The sequence below is a fragment of the Erythrolamprus reginae genome, chromosome 3 (genome assembly GCF_031021105.1).
Source record: "Erythrolamprus reginae isolate rEryReg1 chromosome 3, rEryReg1.hap1, whole genome shotgun sequence".
Taxonomy (NCBI): Eukaryota; Metazoa; Chordata; class Lepidosauria; order Squamata; family Dipsadidae; genus Erythrolamprus; species Erythrolamprus reginae.
The window spans coordinates 74,260,561-74,282,035 of NC_091952.1; the positions used below are offsets into that span (position 1 = coordinate 74,260,561).

Sequence of the window (21,475 nt, forward strand, 5' to 3'; positions counted from 1 at the left end):
AGCATATTGCCCCCACAATACAGGTCCTCATTTTACCCACCTCGGAAGGATGGAAGGCTGTGTCAACCTTGAGCCGGTGATGAGATTTGAACCGCTGACCTGTCTAGCAGTCAGCTTCAGTGGCCTGCAGTACAGCACTCTACCTGCTGTGCCACCCCGGCTCATTATACATGATACAACAACATCACTCAAATATAGGAGTGATGACAGGCAGTTTTAGTTGTGATTTACTGTTCCCAGTTACAGGTCAGCTATCTCCTTCCTCCACTTATCACCCAGCAAGTAAAAAAAAAAAATTCCTTACATTCAAATAAAGCATCAAATTAATTAAGTCAGTTTAACATATTTTTAAGAAGAAACGTTTAGCGAAAATGTTGATTCTAGCAAAAAAAGCCTGAACAAGGTGAACAATATTTCTAGAATTTCATAAGGCAGGCAAACAATTTTCTGTCTGAATAAGTTTTCAACCCACTTTTGGACTGACTTTTATAAAATACATGTGAAAAACAAAAAGCCCACCAACATGTGGCTATTCCTTCTTCTTTTAGTTAGACACAAAAAAATTAATGGAAGAAGAGACTGTAGAATCTGCAGAACTCTGTAGATTTTTGCTAACCTAGCTAGGCACACAATCGTAACTGTACTTTGTAATCAACAATTTTTAAATAATAAAAGTAGTTCAAAATTAAAAGCCGACCAATAGTTTTCTAAAACTTACCATGTACTTGAAACTGGTGCCAAAGGTCTTTCAGTAAGGGTGTTTAATCTGTAGTAATCCAAAAATGTTCGGGCCACATTCCGTCCTAATTTCATATCTGTCAGAGTTCAGTTAAGAATAATTCTTCAAATTATTTTCAAAATCCAAAATAACAATTGAAATAAATAACTGTGATTTGGAACATAAAGTGCATGCAGATTAGTAATGTCACAAAGGTGAAAACTTCAGAGATGAATATAGTAATTGTCAGAAGCTATATAAGAACTGAATGAATCCCAGCAACCGTCTAGGTCCCCCAGAGTCGGCCTTCTCCTGGTCCTGTCAACTAGACAATGTCACTTGGTGGGACCTAGGGGAAGAGCCTTCTCTGTGGGGGCCCCAACCCCCTTGAATCAGTTTCCCCTGGAGATTTGTACTGTCTCCACCCACCTCGCCTTTCATAAGAGTCTGAAGACTCATCTATGCCATCAGGCTTGTGGTCATTAGACACTGCCCCCTGGGCAATGAATGTATGGTGAATTGTTGACTGAATGGATATGAGTGCATTTTAATTGGTTTTCAGGCTTTTAGATTTTTAACTTAATGAATTGGATTTTGATGTACATTGTTTTTTTATATGTTGTAAGCTGCTCCAAATCCTTGGAGAGGGGTGGCATATAAATCCGATAAATAAATAAATGAATGAATGAACGAACAAACAAACAAACAAACAAACAAACAAACAAACAAACGAGTATTATTTTTATTCCCAGAGATAGACTGTTAAACTGGACAGATTTCCATCTAATTTGCTACTTTGGATTTTGTTCTGCTTCAGTGACCCACAGGGATTTATTGGTCTTACACAATTGCCCTGTTTCTGTATTTTAATGTCTTAAACTGATGCATTGTTAGTGTTGTGTTTGTTTGGGTGGCCAGCCGGCCAGGAAGAACAGTTAGGTAGCAACTGTTCTGCCTGGGTGGCTGGCCACTCAAACAAACACAACACTAACAATGCATCAGCTTAAGCCAGGGGCATTAAAAGGATTACCTTTATAGGAAGCAATTTATCTGTGGTCCCATATCTGTTAATTTGGCCATAAATTCATTTTCAAATATTCTAATTCTATATCTTGCATTCTGTAATTTAGTTCACATAACTAAATGAAGGAACAAATAAATAAATATCAGAACTGGTGGTATTTAGAAAGATGGTGAAATCATTAGGCAATGACAAGTTTTCTTCATTGCTTATTTGACCCCTATGACAATCATTGAACTGTAAGAATTATTTACAATTTTGTGTACGCATCTTCCTGAATAAAAACATATTTTTATCAATTATTAATAAAAACAATAATAATTAATGCCCCTCCCAGCTTACTATATGCCACTTTGAAAGATATGCATTTAAAAAATATTCATCATCTATATCAGCCTTGGTTGGCTAATCCAATATACTACGTTTTAAAAAATAATAATCAGGTGTATCAATTATTTTTCTTGGATTTCCTGGACTATTTTTTGAAATTTGTCTCTGATGTTGGCATTCAATTTCCACATTATATATTTATGCATATTCAAGAGAAAGCTATCTTCTGTTTCCAGAAACAGCATAAACATTTATTTCTCATTTTAAGCCTAATTTTATTGGACATTGTCAGTCGCTTAGACCTAAATGGAATAAACAAGTCTTTTTAATGACAATAAAACTGCAGCTGTTCTGGAATTTTATTTAGTTATTGTAGCATTTATATCCTGTCTTTCTATGCAATATATCCTCAAGTGAGACTATAGGGTTGTTTTCAAATTATGATAATATTGTTGTTAAACTGCAATTTGGATCCAATGCAGATCGATTTCTCATGAAAACTGATCCACCCCATTTGCCTTTCTTCATATGGGAAAAAAGATATAAGTGGATAAAAAGTTGCTTGAACGAAGGATTTAGTAAGAAATAAAATAACCCTACAACTAAAGAAAAGAAGACCTCTTCCTGGCACAGAAAGCTGCATCAAATTTCAGTTCTTGTTTAGTTGTTGTATGAAAGAGCTATTTAATTTCTGCTTGGCATTTGGGTTTTCCTTGATACAATTTCAGGTTTCTTATCTGATTACTCACCCATCTTTTCCATATGCTCATATGGAAATCATTCCATGTCTATGGATCATCTCTGGCTGAAATTTTTCATCTGCACAGACTCCAAACTACAACAAACGCCTGATAAAAGATTATTTTGTTTCTAACTGCTGGGATCAATCTCCTATAAGGCTCAGCCTCATACTTTAAACCAGAGGTGGGTTCCTACCAGTTCTAACTAGTTCTTTAGAACCGTTAGTCGTTCAGCAATGATGTCACGGAGCCGATTCTGTCGGTGTCTCCATGGGTGCCGCCATCTTAGATTTTGCTTCTGCGCATGACATGACCCTCAGAAAACTAGCAGCAAAAGGATCCAGAACCCATCCCTGCTTCAAACCCAGAAATGATGAGAGTTGAAGTCCAATAACCTAGGAGGAAACCTGTTTAGGAACTAGCAACATTTAATTTGCCAGAGTGTTGTACTTGTTACCAAAAACTAGAAGCAGCTTTTGCTAATTTACTAATAATTACTTTAATTGGTGATTCAATTTTTTCTACAGCTTTGTCATTTTGACAACATGCAGTTTGCTGCACCTACTGCTATTTTTTCTCTGTATATGTTTGACACTTTCCAAGATTAATCAGGCTTCTTAAAAAATTGTATATCAGTTTACACATCTTTACATGTCAACAAACTCAAAATCAACCCAGACAAGACGGAGTGGCTGTGGGTCTTGCCTCCCAAGGACAATTCCATCTGTCCATCCATTACCCTGGGGGGGAATTATTGACCCCCTCAGAGAGGGTTCGCAACTTGGGCGTCCTCCTCGATCCACAGCTAACATTGGAACACCATCTTTCAACTGTGGCGAGGGGGGCGTTTGCCCAGGTTCGCCTGGTGCATCAGTTGCGGCCCTATTTGGAGAGGGAGTCATTGCTCACAGTCGCTCATGCCCTTATCACCTCGAGGTTCGATTACTGCAATGCTCGCTACATGGGGCTACCTTTGAAAAGTGTTCGGAAACTTCAGATTGTGCAGAATGCAGCCATGAGAGCTATCATGGGGCTTCCTAGATTCGCCCACGTTTCTACAACACTCCGTGGCCTGCACTGGCTGCCGATCGGTTTCCGGTCACAATTCAAAGTGTTGGTAATGACCTTTAAAGCCCTTCATGGCATTGGACCAGAATACCTCCGGAACTGCCTTCTACCGCAAGAATCCCAGCGGCCGATAAGGTCCCACAGAGTTGGCCTTCTCCGGGTCCCATCGACCAAACAATGTCGTTTGGTGGGCCCCAGGGGAAAAGCCTTCTCTGTGGCGGCCCCGGCCCTCTGGAATCAACTCCCCCCGGAGATTAGAACAGCCCACACCCTCCTTGTCTTTCACAAGTTACTCAAGACCCACCTATATCGCCAGGCATGGGGGAACTAAGACATCTCCCCCAGGCTTTCTTTTATTTTATGTTTGGTATGTATGTGTTGTATGGTTTTTTAACAGTTGGGTTTTTTTATATAATTCTTATTATTAGATTTGTTCCATTGTTTATACTGTTTTTTATTGTTGTTGTGAGCCGCCCCGAGTCTTCGGAGAGGGGCGGCATACAAATCTAATAAAATAAATAAATAAATAAATAAATGGTAAAATAGTATTCTTACATATTATTATGTAGTAATAATATTACTATTAAATAGTAATTTACACAGTTCCCAAAATGTTTATATTTATTGAAGACAATTAAATATTTGATTATGTACTATCAAATAATGTTCAACTCTTGGCACACATAGGTGGACTTTCGCCATGACAATCTGGTCTTACAAGTTTTCCAACATTTTATTTTATTTGTTTTGTCAAGTACGTATTGGTGGTATACAAAGATATAATAATATTTATATTTATAATACTAATAAAAGAAAACCATTAGGACAGGGCACGGAAGGCACTCTGGTGCATTTATGCATGCCCCTTTGGTAGCCACTGCCACTGTAACTGGTCATTCTACCTTGCTATTGGTCATCCTCTTCTCTTTCTTTCCATTTAAATCTTTAACCTGGTTTTTGGCACAGAGTCTATGATTTTCAATTGTTACTCGTCTTAATTGTGAACTAAAATACTGTACTTTACATTTAGGTTCAAATGACAATAGAAATAAAAAAGGTAGCTCTCCAATAACTTGTTTGCTTTAATTCTTAGTATCATTATAGCTCTCATGGTAACTATTAGGTTAATGTTGTACCACCAACTTTCCAACTGAAAATAAATAGTTAGAAAAGCAATTACCATAAATTATTCTACACCAGGGAACTTTTCAGTTAGTGTGCTTCTTCAAGGTTTTCTGGGAAAAAAAATAGAATGGGATAGATCCCAAATCCTTGTAAAAGTATCAAATGCCCTCTTTTATTCATTCCAAATTTAAGGGCACATATAATCCTGACCTTTTAAAAAAAAATCCAATATTTTTAATTTCTAATGACTTGTTTTTTTTATTACTGTAATACTCCCTAGTGAAACAATTTGCAGAATCCACATTTTATCACATAGTTGTTGCTTGAATATGATATTAATCTGTTCGAAACATAGATAGAAGACTGACGGCAGAAAAAGACCTCATGGTCCATCTAGTCTGCCCTTATACTATTTCCTGTATTTTATCTTAGGATGGATATATGTTTATCCCAGTCATGTTTAAATTCAGTTACTGTGGATTTACCAACCACGTCTGCTGGAAATTTGTTCCAAGGATCTACTACTCTTTCAGTAAAATAATATTTTCTCATGCTGCCTTTGATCTTTCCCCCAACTAACTTCAGATTGTGTCCCCTTGTTCTTGTGTTCACTTTCCTATTAAAAACACTTCCCTCCTGAACCTTATTTAACCCTTTAACATATTTAAATGTTTCGATCATGTCCCCCCTTTTCCTTCTGTCCTCCAGACTATACAGATTGAGTTCATTAAGTCTTTCCTGATACGTTTTATGCTTAAGACCTTCCACAATTCTTGTAGCCCGTCTTTGGACCCGTTCAGTTTTGTCAATATCTTTTTGTAGGTGAGGTCTCCAGAACTGAACACAGTATTCCAAATGTGGTCTCGCCAGTGCTCTATATAGCGGGATCACAATCTCCCTCTTCCTGCTTGTTATACCTCTAGCTATGCAGCCAAGCATCCTACTTGCTTTTCCTACCGCCCGACCACACTGCTCACCCGTTTTGAGACTGTCAGAAATCACTACCCCTAAATCCTTCTCTTCTGAAGTTTTTGCTAACACAGAACTGTCAATGCAATACTCAGATTGAGGATTCCTTTTCCCCAAGTGCATTATTCCTGACTATTCCTTATAACCACAGCTTCAAGAATCACACAGACAGCCTTCTTCTGGCACTTAAAAAAAAACACAAAACCACCCCCAATTTGGAAACTGTTGGCACAGTAAATCTTTAGTGGGCACACTAAGCATTGTGGCTTTAATAGCTCACTGATCATTTAATAATGTTGCCTTGACAGAGGCCAGTGGCATTATGATCCGTTGTTCCATTCATTTTGCCTATTAAAATGCTAGGCCACTCTACTCTTAAGGCTACGGGTTGATTCTCCATCCCACTCACCTCCCATCTCTGTTTTACAGAGTAATCACAGTTATTGGAAATACTTAGGCTCTTTTTGAATCCACATTCTCATTTTCTTAAGCCCTGTTGTGTCATTTCTATCTATAGCAAGCGATGTATCCACAGTAATAAAGGTTTGACAAGGGCAAAACCAGTTAGCAGCAATGTTCAATATTTTATAGGTCCTGTGGGGATTTCTATCAAATGGATTGGACCTTAATTTTATGTCTCTTCTAAAGGACAGCATCTCCGTCATCTTGAAGTGCTATTGGCTGGAGTTCCTCCAAGTCTCTCTCCTGAGAGGATTAAAGGCTATGACGAAGCGGGCTGAGGTTACTATTAGACAGAGCCATGAGTTCTTTGTTTTATGCAAGCAGTTAAATTATGAAAAGAAAGGAAGACCAGGGAGAAGAGAGAGCAAACACAGAGCACAGATGTTCCATTCAACAAACCTGTTGGGAAGTCCCTTCAGGAATTAAGGAGTTTATCAAAATAAGGATTTTTCTCCCATCTCTCCATGTGTGTGTTTGTTAATATGTAAATCAGATATGGATATGTCTTGCTCTCCCAGGAACTTTTTTTTAAATAAACCCTGTGTTAGTTTCACTAAATGAACTTATTAGATCATTTCATTCACATTGCACCACATTCTTCTTTACATAATGACTTACAACTTACATCCCAAAAGCTAAACTCTTTTCCACATTGGAAGTTATGTAAATATTGTTTCTGCTTTGCAGTGCATCTAATGATGTGTGTGTGTATAACATATTTTTGCTAATAATAAAAATATAGGGAGACTAGTATAGTTCTATTTTAAGATATTTAGCTCTTATCAGGTAGACATACCTTTACTGAGATTAGAACCTGGGCAGTCTGCCTGTAAGGCAGTAGCTTTTAATCTTTAGACCACAGGTTCTCCTCCTGTCTTAGCTTGTACCAGGAAAGAATTTTATATATATGGGCCGAGAGGCAAATAAGGAGCTGTGATGTTCCTTCAAATACACCAGGGTGATTCAACACAAAAATATGTAACCCTTCCCTGGTGCAGAGCTGAAGGGATTGGATACTGTAGCCTAGAGGATAATTCTCTGCCTTACAAGGCAAAGGTTGCAGGTTCAAGTCCCAGTGGGTATGGCTAGCTGATGAGGCCAAAATAAGGCCGAAATAGATCTATCCTAGTCTCCCTTAATTTTCAAATTCAGCAAAAAAAACAAAACACCATGTGACATATATATATATATATATATATATATATATATATATATATATATATAAAATTATATATATATATATATATATATATATATATATATATATATATATATATATATTAAAAAAATTCTTTCCTGGTACAAGCTAAGACAGGAGGAGAACCTGTGGTCTAAAGATTAAAGATATATATATATATATATTCTGTTGAATCACCCTGGTACTGTATACCCAAATATGGGATGGAGCATACTGCTTCCTTTTTGCCTCTTGGTCCCTATAGGAGCCATCCAGGCAGTTAATTTTATTGCCGACAAACTACAGTGGTATCTCTACCTACAAACACATCTACTTAATAACTTTTCTAGATAAGAACCAGGTGTTCAATATTTTTTTGCTTCTTCTCAAGAACCATTTTCCACTTACAAACCTGAGCCTTTGAAACTATAACCAGAAAAGGCAGGGAGAAGCCTCCATGGGGCCTCTCTAGGAATCTCCTGGGAAGAAACAGGGCCCGAAAAGGTGGGGAGAAGCATCCGTGGGGCCTCTCTAGGAATCTCCTGGGAGGAAACAGGGCCTCCACCCACCCTGTGGTTTCCCCAATTGCACGCTTTATTTGCTTTTACATTGATTCCTATGGGAAAAATTGTTTCTTTGTACAAACTTTTCTACTTAAGAACCTGGTCACGGAATGTATTAAGTTTGTCAGTAGAGGTATCACTGTATATTCTATATATGTAACACGAAAATGAAGGGAGATTAGTATAGATCTATTTCAAACTATTTAGCTCTCATCAACTCATAAACCTGGGCAGTCCTATAAGGCAGTAGCTTTTAACCTCTAGGTTGTGTGTGTGTGTGTCAGAGGTGAAATGTTGGGTGTCCCAGTTGGGGCATGTCTGCTAGTGATCAGAAGTCACAGAGAGAGACAGAGAGAGACAGACAGAGAGAGAGACAGAGAGAGAGACAGAGACAGGAGTGGGAGGGAGGGAGGGATTTTAATGAGTCACTAAATGAAACTGTAACTATGCTTGTGATCCTTCTTCAACTTTTCCTTGGTTTAAACACACTTTTCAATGGGATCCCAATAATGGAAAGGGTCTCAGAGTTGTTTCAGTTGAATCCCCTGCAGAATCAGGATCCTTCAATTTATCAAACAGATCAGAGGTTGATACCTGAGGCTAAAGGGCTGTACAAGGCAGCAATATAAGTCCTGTAAATAATGCAGAAATAAAATTGATTTGCAACTGCTCTAGTCCATTTAAACGGTGGCCTGGCTCTTGTAAAACTCTTCTGAAGCACTTTCTTCCACCAAGGTGAGATTCTATGAAATAGATTGGAAATCAATTTCTATGTGAATAACTTGTAGGCTCCCTAATATGATAATATTCCACTATCAGTAAAGAATGTCATTTGGTGTCTACCTTTAAAAATGTCTGACAGTCCCTTAGTGTAGCTACATTCAATCATGTTGCAAGTTCAGTGCAACCCACAGGGATTTAAAGTCTAAAGGTATAGTACTATGATGGCAAACCTATGGCACCTGAGAGCATGTGAGAAATTGCCCTACGTCAACTCCAGTGTACAGGTGCACCCTGCCCTGATTTTTGGTCTTCCAGAGGGTGGGGGAGGCCGTTTTTCACCCTCCCCAGGCTTCAGGAAAGCCACCAGAGCCTGTGGAGGACAAAAAAATGGCCCAACAGGCCTACTGGAAGTCCAGAAGCTTCAGTGCTGCCTGTGCACATGGTGGGAAGCACTGGGGGGTTGTACACACCATACATGGGTGTGGAGGGCATTGCATTATGGGTGGGGGCACCTGTACGTGCACTATCACATGCATGCATGCATGCCCTTTTGGTACCCAAGCAAAAAAAAAAAAGATTTGCCATCACTGCTATAGTATAATATGACAGCAGATTCAAAGTTTTTATTTATTTATTTATTTTATTATTTATTTATTAGATTTGTATGCTGCCCCTTCCTTTCCTTTCCCTCTCCTCTCCTTTCTTCTCCTCTCCTCTCCCTTCCTCTCTCTCTCCCTCTCCCTTCTTTCTCTGCAGAAGCTTCAATTCAGATTATTTACTACATAATGGCTATTTAAACAGGAGTGTATATTGATTGAACATTTTCAATTAAAACAAGCACTATTTAAAAAAAAACATTTCAGGTTTTGTCAGAGAACATAAAATAACTCAAGGCATTGAAGCTATGGCCACTCAATTGTTGTAAATAAAGGGCAAGAGAGGAGGAGGTAAATACTTTTATTTTTTCAAAAGATGTTTGGAATTGGATGTTTTAAAAATCCCTGAAATCTCCACCCTTGTCTTTTTGCAACATCAATGTTATCTTCTGTTTTATTATTTCTGGAATCTCCTTAGAATGAGGAACTATTTAGTGGGTTGCAAAATCTATTTTTGACCAAAGAAGAACATATTCTTACTAAAGAGTTATTTGTTTGTTTGTTCATTTGTTCGTTCGTTCATTTATTCATTCATTCATTCATTCATTCATTCATTCATTCATTCAATTTCTATGCCACCCAACTCCCTAGGGCCATGATGGTGAACCCATGGCACGTGTGCCGTAGGTGGCACATGGAGCCATGTCGCTGGGCATGCCGGCAGCAGTCATGGAACTTCCGGGTTCCTGGTGCGCATGCGCAGTGACTAGAATTCACTAGCAGACTTGCAAAAGGCTGTTTGCTGCTCCCTCCTCACTGGCTTAATAATAAGTGGTCTGATGGGGGAGATGCAAGGGGGTGCGAGGGGCAGTGCAGATGGCACGGGGGGTGTGCAGGTGTGATAAACCCTAGTCCCTCACTGCCCCATCCGCACGTGCTGTCCTGGAGCTGAAGGGCCAGCAGGGGCCCCAGGCACTTTCTTTTCTCACCGCCAAGCGAGGGATAGCCCGGCAGAAAAATGGGCATGGCTGGCTCTCTGCGAGGAAGGAAGGCAGCGGGACTCTGAAGGCACATAGGAGAGGCAGCTGTTTTTCTGCTGGGCTGTCCCTCACTTGGCAATGGGAGAAGAAAGTCCCGTGTGTGGACCCCCCCTTTTAAATCCCTTATTACTTGGCAGGGCTGGCTCTCCTGCATGCCTGTTGCGGGCAATATGCAAATATTCAAAATCAAAGACCTTGGAGTACTCATACCCAATTATCTAAATGCCATAGCCTACTGCAACAACATTGCCAAAAAGGCATTAAGAGTTGTAGCTTATCTTACATAGCTTCTTCTCCGGTAATATTACACTACTAACCAGAGCATACAAAACATTCACCATACCAATCCTTGAATACAGCTCATCTGTCTGGAACCTACACTGCATATCGGACATTAATACAATCAAACATGTCCAGAGATACTTTATGAGAAGATTCCTTCATTCCTCTGCTTGCAACAGAATACCACATGCCATCAGACTTGAAATCTGGGGCTTAGAAAACTTAGTGGCTTTCCCAAATGCCAGTAAGTTCCATTGCCCAGCAATTCTGGAAATTTGTGACAAAGAGCACTAATGTCCATCATTAGATATGGTCTCTTTATGCATCAAAATTAATAGAGGTCATCTCAATTGGCAAAGCAATTGTTCTACTTCAGATTGATCATGGGATTTAATGGAGGGAAATAACTTCCATGTAAACTTATTTATTTATTTAACATATGGCATATCATACATGGATAATCAGAACTGTAGGAAAAACAATTGCTGCCCACATGCCTTCCATTGAGGAGCTGTATACTGCACAAATCAATTATTTGACCCTTATGACAATCATTAAGTGTTGTACCACATGTTTCTTGACAAATCTATATTTTCTTTTATGAACACTGAGACCATATGTACCAAGACAAATTCCTTGTGTGTCCAATCACTTGGCCAATAAAGAATTCTATTCTATTCTATTCTATTCTATTCATTGTTTATATTAAAAACAAAATCAGATACTGGACCAGTATATGGTAGTCACAATGTGATCTACAGGTGTGAAACTAGTTTACATCCTCACGGTGTACCCTGGATAGCACAACAATGTGAACTAAACAAAGTAGCAATGGTTAGCAGCCAGACTACTCTGAAGATTTTCTTGGTTTTCAAAGTACATGAAAATAAAAACAAATTTTAAAAACTGGGCTCTTTCAGGCCCAAATGACAAGTGAAATCAGTAATATTATTCAATTTTGCCAAATCTTTCCTCCTGTCAATGACTACTTCAGCTTCATCCACAACAACACACGAGCACACAACAGATACAAACTTAAAGTAAACCGCTCTAAACTCCTAATGTTTCTCTTTTACTAGTATCATGTATATAAATATTATATCTTTGTATACCACCAATACTTATGTGAAAAAACAAAAAAATAAAAAATAAAATAAATAAATCAGTGTCGAAAGGCTCAGCAGGTCCAAGAACCAATACATTTTTGTTTATGTAATATGGCATCGTGGAACAGGTTCCAGGGGTCTGCTCTGTTCCCAGTTGTTCTAGAATTTTTTTCTGCAAGAAGTTTATTATATGGGATGTAGACTGTAGACTTTCCCATCATTAATTTGTCATAACTTCAGAGCACTGCTGTTACCTTAGGTAAAGGTAACGGTTTCCCCACACTGTTCTGTTCTATTCTATTCTTGTAGAAAAGCTCTGTTTCTTCGTCCTAATATTTTTGGTTAAATTAATATTTAACTATGAAAAGGATGAACTAGAAATGGTTGAAATAGAATAAATTGATTCTTGGGCGATGCAGCAACTCTGCTAACTGCAGTCCTTATAAACATTTTAGTTTCTAGTTTCAGCTTTTATTCCAGTCCCAGGGCTTTTATCAAGTGAGACATCTCAGGAAATGAGGACAAACAAAAACATGGAACAACCAGTACTATAATTTAAACAAAAAAAGAAAGCAGGGACTAAAAGCAAATAGTACTGTAATTATCTACAGTCACATACTGTGTGTCTGCAGAAGATTGTAGAATGATGGGCTCATTCCCACAACCTGCTTACCAGCGTACTATCATTTGCTGACGCCATAGTCCCACAGTGAAGTCTCTATCTTGAAAATGGCATGCTTCTTAGGTGAAATAAAACAGCCCAGCTGTTCCAGTTTGAAAGCTGTATTTTTGCCAAGAAAACCACATTTCCATGCAATCCATGGCATATGGGCCAGTTTATAAAAAATTCTAAATTATACAAATGAGTAATTTATATAAATACAGTTTTTATTGACAGTCCTAGCCACAGTTGTGTGTGAGCTGGATGGCCTATAAATTTGTTTAATAAATTTAAAAAAAATACATGGATTCATATAACAACAACAGCAGCAGCAACAACAACAGCAACAGAGTTGGAAGGGACATTGGAGGTCTTCTAGTCCAACCCACTACTTGGGCAGGAAATCCTACACTACTTTAGACAAATGGTTATCCAACATCTTTTTTAAAACTTCCACTGTTGGAGAATTCACAACTTCTGGAGGCAGGCTGACCCAATGCTTAATTGTTCTGTCTGGAAATTTCTCCTTAGTTCTGTTATGCCGGGTTTCACATTACAAGCCCCCAATTAAGTCCAAAGTAGAAATTCAAACACACATGTTTGTAAAGTGAACAAAGTTGGTTTATCAAAAGGAAAATACTGTCCAAAATGCACTTTTAATCATCCAAAGTGCACTCCCACACACCACAATCCTTGAATGCTGTGAAAAACATAAAACAAAAGCCAAGCAGATAAAAGGCAGCTGTGAAGACGTCACAGCCACCCCCCTTCAAGAGTCCTCATGCTGAAACTTAACTGTGAATTATTCCACAAAGTCCTTGTAAATCCTGAAGCCGTTCACAAAAGTCTTTGTAAATTCTGAAGCAAACCACAAGTCTCTTTCTTTCAAAACAGATAAACTCCCACGCCAAAAGGCAACAACACTGGCAATTTATCAGCAGCCCTATTAGCCTAATTGCCCCAGCCACAGGTGTTCTCCCTTATTTCCTATACTTGTGCAGTTGTTCCTTCCTTGATATCAACCTACGTCTGTGAACATCTATGAATGCCTCCTCTTCTGATTCTAATGATGATAATGATGATGATGGTTCACTAATGGGGTAATTAGCTAATGGGCTGCCTGTAATTACCTCCTCCGTTGATTATACTTCACTTCCAAAATCTTACTCTGACACAGACGCTTCACTGTCAGAAGCTGTTGGCAGTAAAACCAGCCTCTGATAATGTGAGGATTCTCCCACATCAACCCCCACAGTCCTTGGAGCAGGAGCTGGCCCAGAGCCAACCACAACAAGTTCTAAGTTGCTTCTCTCCTTGCTTAGTTTTCACCCATTGCTTCTTGTTCTACCCTCAGGTGCTTTGGAGAATAGTTTGACTCCCTCTTCTTTGTGGCAACCCCTGAGATATTGGAACACTGTTATCATGTCCCCCCTGGTCCTTCTTTTCATTAAACTAGACATACCTAGTTCCTGCAACAGTTCTTCACATGTTTTAGTTTCCAGTCACCTAATCACCTTTCTTGCACTTCTGTGCACTCTTTAGAATCTCACTGTCCTTCTTACATCATGGCGAGCAAAACTGAATGCAGTATTCCAAGTGTGGCCTTACCAAGGCATTAAAAAGTGGTTATATCTCACTTCTTGTGATCTTGATTCTAACCCTCTGTTAATGTAGCCTAGAATTGTATTGGCTTTTTTGGCAGCTGCTGCACACTGCTGGCACATATTTAACCCTGCTGTTCTGTTCGAAAAAACTCCCTAATGTTATGTTCCCGGGTCTATTTGACCCGGACTGCAAATTGATCATTTTAGGTACTTATATTTGGTCTTTTTGAAAGCTTTTTTTCACCTGGAAACAAGTTTGAACATTTCTGCACACAATGGAATGAAAATTGAACTGAAAAAATTAATCCTTATTGGTTTATTTTGCACATAAATGTGCCTCCCCCCCCCGTTTTTGTGAAAGTTTTTTCAATTTATGGATAGTTTTGCTTGCAAAATCCATTCTATTTTACTAAAGTTGGTGTGGGATTGGTAGCTTGAACCTTTCTGAACATAATGATATGAACATTAAAATGAAAAAAATGATCCTTATTGGTTTATTTTGCTCATAAATGGGCCCCCATGCTTATACTCAAATAGGCTTATACTCGAGTAGGCTTATACTCGAGTATAAAATATGGTCTTATATTCAAAAATAAACCAATAAGAATCATTTTTTTCAGTTCATTTATATTTTTCTTATGTTCAGGATTGTTCAATTTAGTATATCAAACCTTTTGGGGGGAAATTCCTTAGGGATTTGTAGCCTTAAAAAATATAAATTGACACGAAATTCAGAAAGGATGGGGGGAGGGGCTTTTTGATCAAAATAAAAATATAAGTCTCAATTTTTCCAGTTCAATTTTCATATCATTATGTTCATAAATGTTCAAACTAGTTTTCCAGTTGAAAAAGTTTTCAAAAAGATCAAATTCAAGTACCTAAAAAAATTATTTTTGGTCCGGTCATATACGAACAGAAACAGACTCGAAGTGATGGGGGTTTTTTGCCCAGAAAACAATTAGCCACCACACCAAAAATATTTTTTGATGATCAGCATTGTTAAATTGAGTAAATGAATGCCTAAGATTTTAAAGAATATTTCGGATTTGGAGCATAAAAAAATAAAAAGTGAAAATGGTTGCAAGCAGCCGAGGGGGGGGGGGGCTTATTTCTGATGTTAAAAAACCAGTAAGAATAATTTTTTTCAGTTCCTTTATATTTTTCTTATATTCAGAAATGTTCAAGCTACCAATCCCACACCAACTCCAGTAAAATAGAATGCATTTTGCAAGCAAAACTATCCATAAATTGAAAAAAACTTTCACAAAAACGGGGGGGGGCAGATTTATGTGCAAAATAAACCAATAAGGATTAATTTTTTCACTTCACTTTTCATTCCATTGTGTGCAGAAATGTTCAAACCTGTTTCCAGGTGAAAAAAGCTTTCAAAAAGACCAAATATAAGTACCTAAAATGATCAATTTGCAGTCCGGGTCAAATAGACCCGGGAACATAACATTAGGGAGGGGGTTTTTTTCAGCAAGAAAGAAACCCCCCACCCCCCCAAAAAAATTCTCATAGAGAGAACCCCTGAAATGATGAAAAGTCATGAAATTTCAAGTTTCAGATATGCAGGGAAATTTTTTTACAGGGACTCAAACTTGGCTTCAGGTCACATACGACCCGAACAGAACAGGAGGGTTAAATGGTTGTTCACTAGGACTACAAGCTCCCTCTCACAGTTACTACTGTTGAGCAAGGTACGGTACCACATATACTTTATCTGTGGATTTTGTTTTTCTTGCCTAAATGTAGAGCCTTACTTTTTTCACCATTGAATTTCATTTTGTTTGAAAGCACCCAATGTTCAAGCCTGTCAAGATCTTTCTGTATATGAAAAGTTGACTATTCCTGCCAATATGTTGCCTATTCCTGGCAACTCCTGCCAATATGAATGCCAATTCCTGCCAATATCATTAGTTACTTCACTTGGAGGTCAATTATTTATGGCAATTTTCTCAGTATTTCTTGTCATGGCTTATACATGCCAAGATAGTAAAAGAACAACAGCTCAATATTAATTTGAAAATATTTACATAATAGTAAGGATTAGTACAAGATGAATACTAGAATTGATGACTTGGACCCAGAATAGTTTATGTGTAGATATGACAGAAAGTGAACAGAAGAAAGGACTGAACAAAAACAAAAAAGGCTTAAATACCACTGAAATTTTCCAGAATAGTTATATAATGTAGTCTGCAACAGTATTGTTATATACAGGGCCCAATGTTTGTGAATGTTTTGCAATGGGAACAGTCAAGAAATGCCACCTTTATTTGAATATGAAAACAAAAGGCAAAGGATGGCTACAAAAACTGCAGCATTCTTTTGTCTCTGGTTTTGGGCAAATTTATAATCCCAGGAAAGGATGTTTAAACAAGATAACATTTGAATCACTTTGACCAGAATTTAGTACAAGTCTTTAATTATAAGAGTTCTAAAAGAGTAAATGTAAGTCAAAGGCATTTCAGTGAACAGTTGAGGTTAAATTGAACAGGAGCAAAGCAAAAGATAGAAAGTAAATGGAAATTGTTCAAAGGTAATTGAATGTATGTCTGAGCATTTATGTGTGCCAGCTAGCAATAAATACTGTTTGCGGCAAAGCAATCCAATATGGGCAAATAGAGAAAGTACAGAAAGCAATCAAGGAAGGGGGAAAAAAGTCTAAGTAAGCTGAATTTTGGTTTACTCCTCTGGATATACAGTACAGTGTTCCCTCGATTTTTGTGGGTTCAAACTTCGCAAATAGCCTATACCACGGTTTTTCATAAAATATTAATTAAAAAATACTTCACGGTTTTTTTCTATACCACGGTTTTTCCTTCCCGATGATGTCATACATCATCGCCAAACTAATAATTTTTGCAAATAAAAATGAAAAAAATAATTATTATTAATAAATAATTATGTTTATAAATATCAGGATCACTAAGTGTCTTATTCAATGGTGAGTATCAGTAATAATGGTGAGTAAATGGTTGTTAAGGGATTGGGAAATAGTAATTTAGGGGTTTAAAGTGTTAAGGGATGGCTTGTGATACTGTCCATAGTCAAAAATGGTACATTTACTTCCGCATCTCTACTTCGCGGAAATTCGACTTTCGCGGGCGGTCTCGGAACGTATCCCCTGTGAAAATCGAGGGAACACTGTACTTTGTTTTCTTAATATCTTTTCCAGAACTGGATACAGTATTCTAAATGCAATATGAAGAGGGAAGAATTATTTCTCTTAATCTTGACATTAGATGTCTGCTGATCTAGCATTAGATTGTATTCTTCTTTTGCAGTGGCATCACATTGTTGGTTGACATTGAATACCTGGAATTAATCAAGATACCGACAGTACATATTGTAATTGAGTTCTGTGGTCTTGAAATTTTTAAGAGTAATGAAGAAGTGCCTACACTTTTATAGGGAGGAAATATTTTCTTTCCTCAGATGCCACAGAATCCTAGATCTATCACTTTCCGACAGACTTATCCTTTTGTTAAATGTCTGATGAGGTAAAATGAAAAATAATAGAGGTTACTATTTTGCTATTGCCAGCATGGGTTGTAATTTCATCACCAGGCGATTACATAGCTGGCTTGTTCACCAACTTGGGACACTTTGATAATTCCAACAAAGAATGAAGACCTTTGTGTCCATTATTTTGCCCCCTGGTCTCTCATTTAGAAAGCACACCATGAATTTGATCTGTGAGAAAAACCCTGCCAGGACCTGCACATTGCTCACAGAGGCTAAAGATTCAATCCTGGCAGGTATTGATATAAAATGGAGCCTCCTTGTATTTCCTCTCCTTCTCCACTGTTGCTTCATCCCCAGCGCAACCAGTCACCTTGGCTAGGAAACAGCTGCTTCAATCACAATCACTCTTCAATCACCAGGCTGTCTCTTTTTCAGCTCCTGTCCTTGATTTTGTGTATTTATAACCCATCTATCAATTTCAAATGCATTTCTCAGGCAAGATAAGTATTAATCTTTCTCTCCCTTTTCTCTCAACTCCTTTGACTCCATTTGCAGTTGAGTTCTCTATGAATTGATTCCCTTTCTCTCATCAAAAGTATTCCCTGTCTTGGAAAGGGATTCTCATACACTATGCTCAAGTAGATGGAAGAGTTGTGTTATTATTTAGTTGTTCTGATGGCTATTTCCTGTGCTTTAAAGCAAATATATCCATTTTAAAACAGAAGCACAATATTAAAAGCCAATGATTATATGTGTCATATCTATTTCTGCTATTTCAAAAATAGAATCCTTCTTTTGGAGCATTGGTGCATTGTTTCTAAATATATTAAGGGATTCCCCATCCTTACTATATTCAGCATTTTCTCCACTGGCCATGTTGTTGTGGCTTCTAAAAACTATATTTTAGCAGAAGTAAGCTGTGGAAGAAATTCCTTTTACTTGCATTTGAATATGAATTCCCATCTCACTTCTTGTGAGATAGATGTCTACATAAATTTGATAGCTAATGATAGATGAAAGGTGATAGCTAACTAGTTAGCTAGCTAGACAGACAGACAGACAGATTTCTCCTGAATCAATTTATGAAGGGAGATAAATGATTATTTGATAGATGTCTTCCTGTTTTTTAAAATATGTAACATACATATACAAAGATTAGACAAATGTGACAAATCAGTGAACATAATATCCCAAATACATGATATCGGGAGGAGATACTTTTAAAATATATCCTATTCGAGAAATGTCCACTAAATTTGTATCTCACAAAACTAATCACAGAAAACTTTTCTAAATAACTCTATAATTTGTAAATATTGTAATGTTCTTGGTTTAAAATAATATAAAAAAGTACACCCTTGTTTTGGTGGAGGGTTCTGAATGAATGATGTTGGGTGGTGGGAGCACGCATCACTGTGCACTGTGTTTTATGTAGTGTGTATCTGTCATTATTAAAAATTAATAAAATTTATTTTTAAAAAAAATGGAAAACTTTTCTACATGTCTATGGAAGATTTAAAAAAACACCGTAAATGTATAGATATATAGTCTCTAGAGCAGTGTTTTTCAACCAGTGTGCCGCGTGGCACACTAGTGTGCCGCGCGACATGGTCAGGTGTGCCGCGAAGAAGGAAGCTCAGGTTTTGGTCTCGCAACTTTTTGCTGAGAGAGAGAGAGAAAGTAAGCAAGAGAGAGAGAAAGAGAGAAAGAGAGAGTGTGAGAGAGAGAAAGCAAGAGAGAGAGAGAAAAGAGAGAAAGCAAGAGTGAAAGAGAAAGAAAGCAAGAGAGAAAGAGAAAGAAAGAAAGCAAGAGAGAAAGAAAACAAGAGAGAGAGAAAGAGAGAAAAGGAGAAGAAGGGAGAGAGAGAGAGAGAGAGAGAAATGAGCAAAAAGGGGAGGAAAAAAAGAGAAATGAAAAAATGATGGAGACAGAGAATGAGAGGAAAGAGAGAGAAACAAAAGAGAGAGAGAAGTGACTCTTGATTTAAAGCATATGATAAAAAGCACCCAAAGAATAAGAGAGAGAAAAACCCCAGCCCTCACCTGTTTTTGGAAAGAGTTCCAGAATGTGTACACACACACACACACACACACACAAGAGGGGGAGGAGACAGGGATGGAAAAAGAGAGAGAGTGTCTTAGGGTGTCATTTTGTGTCATTTTGATGGTGGTGTGCCCCAGGATTTTGTAAATGTAAAAAATGTGCCGTGGCTCAAAAAAGGTTAACTAAAGGCTAACTAGAGTTAATCCAGTTAGGTTTAGGTAGTTGGATTTAGTTTTTCCTGTTGTATGACTCATTAACTACAGGAATTTAACAGTTAAATACTTCATGAAAACAGGGACAACATGTTCTATATAATAACTCAATCCACTGCCTATATTCATGCTCTATTAACAGTATTCAAAACATCTGAATACAGAGATAATAAAGAAACAAAGAGAGTTACAATGCATCCTAAGGCATGCTGCCATTTGCTGGTGTTTATATTAAACATTGCCTCTTTTGTCTTGTCCTTCTGCCAACATTAATGCCTAGCTAATGATGCAGATTGCAACTCCTGTGACAGAAGATAATTGCATAGGCATGGTTCCTTCAACTTGCAATATCACCAGTACAATAAAAAGAAAGAAAAAGAGAAAAAGAGCAGAACAAACCAGAAATAAACTAGGCATTAAGTGAATACTCCCAATCTCCCCCAATTCAGCTCGATGCTTATTTGTGTAAAGGACTTCTCATGAGCTTGCCAATGGGTACAAGCATATTAATGATTAAGCACTAATCTAAATAAGGGAAAAAAATTGTCGATCATATTTAAACCTGCTGTCACTGACATTATTCACAGGCTGCGTATGTAACCATGCTAGATTAAGTTTAAAATGGAGTGGTATTTTATCATTCAGCACAGCAAAAAAGCAAGGTAATAAAGAATCCCCCACCCCATGACATAGAAAGATCCGACAATTGAACGTGTGAATTTATGCCCATAAATATGTATACAGTCTACAATACACAACAGATTCCTATATCAAATGGTAAACACAGCTGTTCCCTGAGGATGCCAGTGTATGTGTGAATTCACAGACATTAGGCAGTAGTTGTGAGATGCAAAATTGTTTTTAGTAAAGCATCATCTAATGCAGCTGTCCCCAAACTATGGCCTGTGGGCTGGATGTGGCCTGCTGAGGTCTTTTAACCGGCCTGCGGCAGCACACAAGATTTTACCAATCGATATAATAAGAGAGAGAAATAGAGAGGGAGAGAGAAATGAAGAGGAGAGATAGAAAGGGAGAGAGAGAGAAAGGGAGAAAGGGGGAGAGAGAGGAAGTGTGAGAGATACAAAGAGGAAGAGTTAGAAAGAGAGTGAGTGAGAGAAAGAGAGAAGAGAGAGAAAGAAAGACAAAGAGGGAGAGATAGGGAGAGAGAGAGAAAGGAAGAGGAAGAGATGGAAAGAGAGAGAAAGAGAAAAATGAGAAAATGATGGAGGGAAAGAATGAGGGAGAGGAAAATGAAACAAATGAGAGAAAAAGAAGAGGGAAGAGAGAAGTGGAGAGGAAGGAGGGAAGGAAGGAAGGAAGAAAGGAAGGAAGGAGAAATGGAGTTTGTTGATTTAAGTTTAAATTTACCTGTTAATAAAGAAGTATAAATTACTTTATTACTTAATTATTAATTACTTAATTACTTATTACTTCTTTATTTTAAATATTGTATTTGTTCCCATTTTGTTTTTTACTTTAAATAAGATATGTGCAGTGTGCATAGGGATTTGTTCATAGGTTTTTTTATAGTCCGGCCCCCCAACAGTCTGAGGGACAGTGAACT

The 21,475-nt window shown here is 37.7% G+C and overlaps 1 protein-coding gene across 1 annotated transcript in view; it reads right to left on the minus strand.

Annotated features, from left to right (window-relative positions):
- BEND5 (BEN domain containing 5) overlaps positions 1 to 21,475 on the minus strand; it is a 1,001,406-nt gene that overhangs the window by 12,636 nt on the left and 967,295 nt on the right. Inside the window, exon 12 of the mRNA XM_070745887.1 lies at positions 719 to 815. Within this exon, the coding sequence (XP_070601988.1) occupies positions 719 to 815 (97 nt within the window). The remainder of the gene's footprint in view (positions 1 to 718; positions 816 to 21,475) is intronic.